Source organism: Sprattus sprattus (assembly GCF_963457725.1).
Source record: "Sprattus sprattus genome assembly, chromosome: 1".
NCBI lineage: Eukaryota > Metazoa > Chordata > Actinopteri > Clupeiformes > Clupeidae > Sprattus > Sprattus sprattus.
In genome coordinates this window covers 47,878,520-47,888,519 of record NC_137920.1, presented here as the reverse complement: position 1 = coordinate 47,888,519, position 10,000 = coordinate 47,878,520, and the positions used below count along the sequence as shown (strand labels likewise).

At 48.6% G+C, this 10,000-nt stretch overlaps 1 protein-coding gene across 1 annotated transcript in view; it reads left to right on the top strand.

Moving 5' to 3' along the window:
• LOC308382744 (protein sprouty homolog 3) overlaps positions 1 to 10,000 on the top strand; it is an 11,390-nt gene that overhangs the window by 1,263 nt on the left and 127 nt on the right. The window contains exon 2 of the mRNA XM_080860272.1: positions 8,518 to 10,000. This exon is cut by the window's right edge and continues 127 nt beyond it. Within this exon, the coding sequence (XP_080716398.1) occupies positions 8,591 to 9,604 (1,014 nt within the window). The 5' untranslated portion in view covers positions 8,518 to 8,590 and the 3' untranslated portion in view covers positions 9,605 to 10,000. The remainder of the gene's footprint in view (positions 1 to 8,517) is intronic.

Sequence of the window (10,000 nt, the reverse complement as noted above, 5' to 3'; positions counted from 1 at the left end):
ACAGATCATAGGTCGGATGGGAGAGAGGGAGAGATGGAGAGAGAGGGAAAGAGTGTGTTTGCTAGGGGATCATAGATTGGAATGGAAAGGAAGAGAGTATGTTTGCTATCATTCTGAGAGGGTTAGTGTTTTAAGTGATAACGACAGTGTGAGTTGTGAATGCAAACTAATGCGATGTACTTAGTTCAGTATGTCGTGTGAATCATATCTAAGTGATTCATTAGATTCAGTATGTCTTGTGAATCACATCTAAGTGATTCATTAGATTCAGTCGGACTTGAAATGAGATTCTAGGTTGTATAGAATGTTATAGAATGTATGTGCCATTGAATGATTCTAGATTGGAGGGTGGGAATTCGAGGTGTTCTCTTGGGGAGGGGAAGAAGACTTCCTGAACTAAATCTATAGTCATGTTAAATCCCCACTGCATCCTGGAAGATGGAAAGGGGATGTCTGTTGAAGTTCCCTGTCACCTATTTTACTTTTTGAAATGCAGGCAGTGGCTGTATATTTGGACGGCTGTTTTTGAACCAACACTTCCAGCTCTTCTCCCTTTTATACTTTCCTCAGTCACTCTGACACACTCCTCCTATCTTTCTGTGACCCAAGGCTCTGTTCCTCTCTTCTCTCCTATTCTCTTCTCTCCTCCCTTCCCCCACATCTCTCTCTCTCTCTCTGTCGCTTCCTCCTCTTTCGCCTGGACTTGCTGGTCTGCAGTGTCTATTTCAGTCCTTCCTGGGGGGTCGGATTCTGGCACATCCGGAATCTCATACAGTTTATTGTCATTCAATCCTGCTGCACTCCCAAGGGGGGTGGTGGAGACACCAGGGCCTGACCCTGGGTCCTACTGCCCATTGGCTCAGTGGCCCTGCCCAGGGGGGAGCTTCACTGGTAGGGCTCTCTCTTCTCTCTGCCCAGCCAGGGGCCCAGAAGCCCCCGGAGCCCCCAGGAGGTCCGGGAGCCTGATTGCAAGGGGGCCCCCACTGACCCCAACATGTAGGGCCAGGGTAACTGGGCTCCCCTTCTTCCCCTGCCTTCCCCACCCCCTGCTAGGAGCTAATCAGAACCGGGCCAATGAACGCCAATCAGCCTCCACCGCCCCCATCTTATTCTGGTCACACAGAAGTAGAATGGTCAAATGTATGTGTGTGTGTGTGTGTGTGTGTGTGTGTGTGTGTGTGTGTGTGTGTGTGTGTGTGTGTGTGTGTGTGTATATGATGTTGAAAAAATATAGATCAAAAAAGTGTATAGAAACTGTATTTTAACAGCAAATGCATCAAATGTAATACTGAAAACTAATGCTGAAAGAGAGGTAGAAGAGAGAGGGATAGGTTATTGAAAGAGAGGTAGAAGAGAGAGGGAAAGCTGAAGGAGAGGCAAAGGCAGGAGTGTGAATGAAGGCTGAAGATGCTCCAGGGAAAATGGCGATCCGATCGTGACAGTGCTCCCTCAGGAAGTCTGACTCTGAACTCCGGAAGGCGCTGAAGGAGGACCTCTGTATGGGCATCAGTGATGACGTCACAGCAGAGGAAGAAGAAACCAGGGGTCAGCGACTCTGCATAGCTCAGGGGGGAGGGAGGAGGGGGGGGGGGGGCAGGGAGTTTTAAAATAGCCAGCTATCATGATGTCATTGCAACTCCCACTAACCTTCGCTGGTCAGTGACCCTCCAGTAATGCCAATACGTGGAGGTGGAGGAGGAGGAGGCTCAGCCCTCGGTTCAGCCCGCCTGATGCTCCTCAAGACTGACCCAGCTGTCCTCCCTCCCTATGTTCTGTTCCTCAGCCCAGTACTAAGAGTGGTAGAGGTGGCATTAGAACTACAGCACTAGGCCTCAGGTATGGCACAAACCTGACAAATGCACCCCCTACTTATCTTCTAAATTCTATCTCTCCTCCTGTTACGGCTGGGAACCATAACATAAAAGAGAGGACACAGGGCTCGAAAGTCTAGGCCGGGTAAATTTATTATACAAATGGCTGGCAAACAATTCTCTCCCCCTCTTCCTCCCCGCTCTTTCCTCGCCTGTTCCTGGGGCATGGTATTGAATTTCTCCGAGCCAGTAGTGTGTGGCGATTGTTATGAATAATATGCAGCCCTCATCCTGTCCCTGCTCTGGATTGAGTTACTCTTGCCAAGGATGTGTGCTCAAGGTAACGGGCGCGTGGAGCCTCGGGACGCCGCTGCAGGCCGGCCTCTCCCTGCACTAATACTCCCAGAGCGCAGAGGCCAGTCTTCAGGTTACCCTCATGGCAGGCAGCCTGGGTAAACACAGGTCTCTCTCTCTCTCTCTCTCTCTCTCTCTCTCTCTCTCTCTCTCTCATTCTCTCCCTCTCTCTCTATATATATATATATTTATATATACATATATAAACAGTCTTTTCAAATATCACTCTCTCTTAATGGGGTCTTTTTGCTAATTCACACCCACTCTTCCTAACATTCCATCCATTTGGTTATCTATCTCTTATCTTGTTTTGTTTTGGTCCTCTCTCTCTATCACTGTCATCACTTCCTTTCTTTTTCACTGTGACTGTCTCCACTTTGCTTTCTGTGCTCCATTTATTTACAACCTATTCGGCTTTCTTTCTCATCAGGCCATCCTCCTCTACTTCTTATTTCCTCTCCTCCAATTATCTGTTTCTTCTTCCATCCCTTTCTCTCTCTCTCTCTCTCTTGCACACACACAGACTCCTTTCTTGGTCTCTACCTACCCTACTGTCTCTGTACAACACCTGTACTTGGCTTTTTCAGTTTTTTCTGAATACGTTTTTTTAATCAGTCCCTATAAATGAGAAGACAGAGATGCTAACATTACATGGGTTGCTAGTTTTTCAATCCTGTCCCAATGGTGGGAGGATGAACATGTGTGAATGCGAAGCTTAAAATGCAGGGCAGGGTTCTCGTCTCCTCTGTTTGACCTGGTGATCCTTTCTCTCCACACAGGCATTGGCTCTCTGTAATGAGTGGCATTGCCTGAGTTGCCTGTGTGGTAGTGAGGGTGAGGCCCCTTCCCCCTGAATGATAAAACCATTAGCAGCCAAGCAGATGAGCTCTTCAGATGTGCGTCCGGAAAAGTAACTCAACCCCAGCAGGAAGAAGCGCTTTGGCGGAATGCTGGATTGCAGAAACAGATCCTGTGTTTGAGGAAACCCGAGGAGCCCTTTTTTCATTTTGTTCTAATGTTGTTCTAATGTTGTTCTAATGTTCTGAGTACGAGCGCTCAGCAAACTTCACGTTTGTGTCTCCCTTCAGCCTGTCAGAGCATCATCTCCCTTCCTGTACGGTGGCCAGTGGGGGACAAAGCAGTCCTTTAGTCCTTCATAGGATTCATAATTTGCTGTTATGGTTTATCAGGACATAATGATGGGCTGTGGGCGAACGGGTGCATATTGACTACCTCTTGCTGAATTCTCCTGTGTGCATATGCACACATAATTGGTCTAGGAGAGAGGAAGAGAAAGAGAAAGAGAAAGAGAGATCTCTCTCAGACAGGACTCTTTCCATCCCCCCTCCCTCTCTCTTTGTCCATCCATCCTAACATCACCCCATCCATCCCTGTCTTTCTCCCTTGCTCTTTTCAGCATCCTGGGAGAGAATGCTGTAATGCTCTTTTTCAGAGAGTGGCTGGGCTGGGTTAGAGAGAGAGGGAGGGAGAGAGAGAGAGAGAGAGAGAAAGAGAGAAAGAAAGAGATTGAGAGAGAGAAAGAGAGAAAGAGGGGTACTGAGAAGGAGTGAGTGAGAGGGACGAAGAAAGAGAGAGAGTGAGAAGCTAATGTCAGACGCTGCCAGTGTGGAGTGAGGGTTTATCGATCCACTGGCACCTGGGATGCCGGAATGATGAGACCGGAGATGAAGGGGTGGTGTGGGGGAGGGAGGGCCTGGCGGGCTGATGGTGCTGGCAATGGAGGTTTGGGGTGGGGCAGAAGGCAGGATGGAAGATTGGGTCTGTGGGTTTACTGCTCATGCTGGCCCAACTGCTCTGGACTGTGTTTCCCAAAAGCATTATTGTATACTGTATTGTGTTGTGCTGTGTTACATTACGTTGGATTGCATTACGTTGCATTGCATTACGTTGCATTGCATTACGTTGCGTTGCATTATGCTTTGTTGCATTATGCTTTGTTGCATTACATTGTGTTGCATTACGTTACGCTGCATTACGTTACGTTGCATTACGTTGCGTTGCATTACGTTACGTTGCATTACGTTACGTTGCATTACGGGGTGTTACGTTAACATTAGGTTACGCTGGGTTACGTTGCGTTATATTGCGTTGTGTTTCGTTACGTTACGTTTTGTTACATGATGGATTGGCTAACATTTGAACACTGTCTGATTTGGGCACTCTTGGTCATAGCATAAAGGTGCTTTTGGAAAATACTGCTGACTGACTCTTGGCTGGTGCTGCTTAAGCCTCAGTTTCAGCCTCAGCTTGGTGGCTTTTGCTGGCCATACAGCTTCTCTCAGCTCAGTTTACAGGCCTCAGCGGCGAACCAGGGGGTAAATTAGAGGGCGAGTCATGGGGTGGTGGTGCTGAGTCGATGATGACGGATGGAGGATTGTGGGAGGGAGGATTGTGGGTAATTGGTGTGTGCTTACCAGGCAGTTTAAGTCTGAGTCCATGTTAGATGAGTGATCTGTTGGGACAGGTGATAAAACATTTTGGTGTCAAGATTTGCTGTCTTTTTACTGTCTGCTTTCAGTTGGTTGGTTCACAAAATGAAGTGAATGCTCAACCAAGTTTTAGTCAAATGTCATACTGTGTCATGCAGATATGCATGAAATTAAACTACACAGCATTTTTATGTCGAATGTAAGCAAATTAAAACAATTCTGAATTAAACAAAAGAACCAAAGAAAACAAAACACACACTCAATCAAAATATACACAAGAACAATATTCCAAAGAAGTAACCCATTCAGGGACTCTCACCTTCAAATATCCCATACAAAAGTGCCTAAACACTAGAGCACTGGTGCGGTCAAAACTCCAAACTTCTTATTTGGGTTCACTTCGATGAGGAAGGAAGGAGTCGAGGAGTGTTTAGGAAACGAGGGCCCAAATAATGATGTCATGGAAATGAAGAGCAGACCTCTCAGTGCAATTAGATGGATGTGATAGGTTCTTGAATGGGGGGGCTGCTCGCCGCGATGCAATTACTCTCTAGTACTTCTCTTCCCTTCTCCACCTAATTTGAAAATGCAATTGGTGCTTCCGACCTGGGTTCCCTTATCTCTGCATTAGGGTGGAGGGACTGGGTGGGTGTGGTGTGTGTGTGTGTGTGTGTGTGTGTGTGTGTGTGTGTGTGTGTGTGTGTGTGTGTGTGTGTGTGTGTGTTAGAGCGTGGCTCGGGCCGTTTTTTTCTGTTCGAGCCCGGCCCTCAACCGACAGAAAAGTGCTTGAATCCGACCCGGCCCGAGATTAATTAAAATATTTGTGTCCGCGCCCGATCGAAGCCCGAGACAAGTGCGATGGGCAGCGTAAGCAAGATTATGAAGGTGGGCTCCATATTCAATACATGACGTGATAAATAGCCAGTATAGGGCGGTAGAAATAGGCAAAGAAGATTCACAGTAGTAGACACGCGCGTGCGGCGCACGTTATCCAACAAGAACATTGGTGACGGCGCACCGTAGCCTTTTAAAACACACGTTGGTGACGGCGCACCATATTCAGTAACATTGGTGACAACGAACCATATCCATTATAAAACATAGGCCTACACATTAATAGCGGTACACCATAACAAAGGCACACACACTCTTACACCAGAATAAACACCCACTAAACTCAACACAGAGGGGGAAAGTTGACTAATAATAAAACAGTAGAAACTCGAGAGTGACCCAGCTCAGAACAGTAGCCCAATTATGCCAACCAAAGCTAAATGCAAAGACAGGCAGCTACTGTACAATGTCAGCAAGACCAGCAGTCAATTCGAGAACATATTAGTGAGTTGCAACGTTAGAAATAACTTCAGCAGCCCTGTCATAAATTGGGCTACCACCAGCTAAAAAGGTTTGCATAGCCTACGTGAAAATTGCGTTTTGTTTCTTTCGGTTAGCCAGACAGAGACTAATAACTAACAAGTGACAACAATTAAGAACCTATGTGAAGGACATGATATCAAAATGATGCCACGGCTGACGCCTGATTTAAGTAAACCTCTGCCCCTACCTTGTATTGTTCGACTTCGTAGCGTCTGTGTGCATCTTCTTACTGCTATCCATGATCTTCTTGTTAGCCCATAGGCTAGGCTACTGCGAATGTGTTCCTTTGGCGAATGCCTTGACTACTAAGCGTCGTCATTTTATAATTATATTCTACCTTCAAAAAAACCAAGAAGGCATACACCATTTTCACTGACAACTGATCATTTGGGATATTATTAAGAAAGCAAGGTAGTTCGGCTACCCAGCAAGTTGGCTCGGCTTCCATTCCGTTCTGAATCGGCTGGCGGAGTGGGCATCCAAAGGCTGTCAATGGTAACTCGCGCTCTGTTTGCATTTTGAATACAGCTACGTATAGGCTTACCATTTCCGGCCATAAAAGAACAATCAATGTATTCGTGCATTTTGATCCAGGCAGCAACCGCAATGTAATGTTCAATTACTTATCAACATTACAACGCAATGTTCAATTACTTATATTTATCACAAAAACTGACGTGCATGAACTGAAACGTTTCCTCTGGCTGTTTATAATTTTCACGCTGTATGTTTGCATCGAGCCCGACCCGAGTCCGATAAGATATTAATTTTTTTTTCCCAAGCCCGGCCCGGCCCGGCGGGTTCCGACCAGGCCTGTCGGGCTTCGGTCGGGTTGCCATACTCTAGTGTGTGTGTGTGTGTGTGTGTGTGTGTGTGTGTGTGTGTCTGCGTCTGTGTGTGTGTGTCTGTGTCTGTGTCTGTGTCTGTGTCTGTGTGTGTGTGTGTGTGTGTGTGTGTGTGTGTGTGTGTGTGTGTGTGTGTGTGTGGGTGTGGGTGTGGGTGTGGGTGTGCCCAGAGAAAGACAGAGATACTGTGAGATAGACAGTGTTGTAAATGTGGGAGGGGTGGTAAATGAGGGAGCGAGAGAAACAGAGAGAGAGAGAGAGAGAAAGAAAGAGAGAGAGGAGATACTCACTATCTTCCCATCTTACCTTTATTTTTGGGTCAGATCAGGCAGCAGGAATCCAGCTGACTGACTCTACAGTAAGAGGCTGAGAGACAGAGGAGCAGAGCCTAGGGCCCCGACACAGACACAGACACAGACACAGACACAGACACAGACACAGACACAGACACAGACACAGACACAGACACAGACACAGACACAGACACAGACACAGACACAGGCACAGACACAGGCACAGGCACAGGCACAGGCACAGGCACACACACACACAGAGCCCCGACACGGGGGTCTCTCTCTCTCTCTCTCTCTCTCTCTCTCTCTCTCTCTCTCTCCCAAGTCTAGTCTGTTTTATCAAACATAAACGAAAAGCATTTACCTTTTGTATTTGCTTTAAGAATCTGTGAATGGTTCCTTTAGAGAAATCCATCTTTACTTTTGATCCTTTCCAGCCTCGTACATGATCCAAGGCATGTTTTCTCCTAAGGTCTCAGTAGACTGCGGGTCCATAGATGTGTCTTCTGGAAACATTCACTTGAATTCATAATCATTCTTTCTGGATGGAGTTTCTCTGGGGTCATGACAGTGATGGATGTGAGCCGTGGGTTTCAATGGCAGGATGCTGCTGTTTTCCATGTACATTCCAGGATCTGTACCAGTCCTGTTTGTGGAGGACACGGCTTCACAAAAGAACTGCTCACAGGAGGGATGTATTTTTCTCTCATCCCTTTCAATACAGTTTCTGTGTTTGGTACCCTAACTCCCCTTACATACAGAATATGTGTTGTTCTCCCTCTCTCCTTCTATCTCTCTCTCTCTCCCTCTCTTCTTCTTTCTCTATCTCTCTCTCTCCCTCTCTCCTTTTCTCTCTCTCTCTCTGTTTCTCACTTCTTCTGATCACTGTTAGAACAGAACTCGCTTTGGACCTTTCTGGAATCTGGCTGTGTCAGCTTCAATGCTGTTCCTACCCATCATCCCTTGCTCTTCCATCCACTGACTCTGCTCCTTTCTGCAGCTGTGCTCACCAGATGCTAAATTACAGTGAGCCTTCCCCCAGAGGCTCTGCCTCATCAGCCTCCAGGCTCTAATAATAGAGAAGAGTCCTGAACCCAAAGGCCTGACCAAGTCACTGAGTCGAGGCAGAGGTTCAGGATCACACCAATATCTCCTCCGCTATTCCTCAAACCAACGTGTGTGTATATGTGTGAGATTAAGCATCAGCAAAGCGGCATGCAAGTAAAAGAGCATTTGCCATCTGTGGCTTGAGTTAGGGTTGTATATCGAGGCACTTGAGACTCTCACTCAACTAGCTGATCATAAAGACTGGGCTCTGTGTTTAATGAATGGTTTCCAGAATGTATGTTTGATGTGAAGTTCTTTTGTCTTTTGTGTGTGTGTGCAGGATTTTCGGATGTGCCGTGATTGGCCAGAGCCTCGCCCCCTGCCCCTGCCTCTGGTCCCCTCCTCGCCTCAGGATGGATCCAGCTCTTCTCCGAACGGACGGCGCCGATGGCCCAGACATCCAACAGGTGCTGTCCATCAACCAGATCCGCTGTATCCGGGCCAACAACGACTACGTGGATCGCCCGGTGGCTCTGGAGCCCGCCTCACAGTCTGGAATCTTCTACACCCATGATGACCGCCACCACTTCCACCACCACCACCACCACCACCTTCACCACAGTCATCCCCCTCACCAGGCGCAGCTGCTGTCGTCCTCTGCCCCTCCGCCTGCTCAGATCTCCCGCAGTCTGAGTGGACAGCAGCAGCAGCAGCAGCAGCAGCAGCACCTGGCCCACCTGAGCCGCTCCAGCACCGTCAGCAGCTCCATGTCGCGGGGCAGCGGCGCCTCCGACACCAGACTCCTGGCGGGCATCACGCCCTCCCGCTCCTCTGGCCTGGCCTCTGTCTCGGGATCCATGGCGGTGGTGTCCCAGCCCAAGAGCGACTCCAACAAGAAGTTGGATGCGCTGGGCAAGGCCAGTCTAGCCGGGGAGGGCCTGAGCGGGGAGGACCACCTAGGCCTGCACCTGTTCATCTGTGAGACCTGTGGCCGGTGCAAGTGTGGCGAGTGCGTGGCGCCGCGTGTGCTGCCAACGTGCTGGGCTTGCAGCCAGCGCTGCCTGTGCTCGGCGGAGACCGCGGTGGAATACGGCACGTGCCTGTGCTGCGTTAAGGGCCTCTTCTACCACTGCTCGGCCGAGGACGACGAGGACAACTGCGCCGACCGGCCATGCGCATGCACGCCTGCCCATGCTTGCTCACGCTGGGGCACCATGGCGCTGCTCGTGCCCTTCCTGCCTTGCCTCTGCTGCTACCCGCCCGCCAAGCTGTGCCTTGCCCTGTGCCAGCGTGGCTACGACCGTGCCACTCGGCCGGGCTGCCGCTGCCGAAACACCAACACCGTGTGCCGCAAGATCTCGTTTGCTGCGGCTGCTGCTGCAAATCAGCCCCCACCTTTTCAAAAGTCTGTGGAGAAGCCGGTATGACGAAGACAAACAAATCAAACAACGTCTCCTTGAGTGCCCCTTTATGCCGTTACTAATGTCCTCATGGTTACCTTGTGCCTTCCAGACTTGGTTGAAGAGGGAAATCTGATCGAAACTCTCCAGTCCGCCTGCCCCGCCCCATTCTCTTGACAGACCATCCCCCTCCTCTGACACATTAGCGGTTGCCATGCCGCTATGAAACCAAAGCACCGGATAGATGCTACCCTCTTTTTCATAAGTTTTTATTGTGTTCTCTTTTGTTTTGTTTGACTACACCTATTTGTTTTTTTGATTATTTATTTTTTGCAGTTCTCAGCAAAATATGGATTCAGCAGAGCTGGTCTATTAGAACAAATAGCAAAAATCTGGGTGGATATAAGTCAGAATATGAAATCT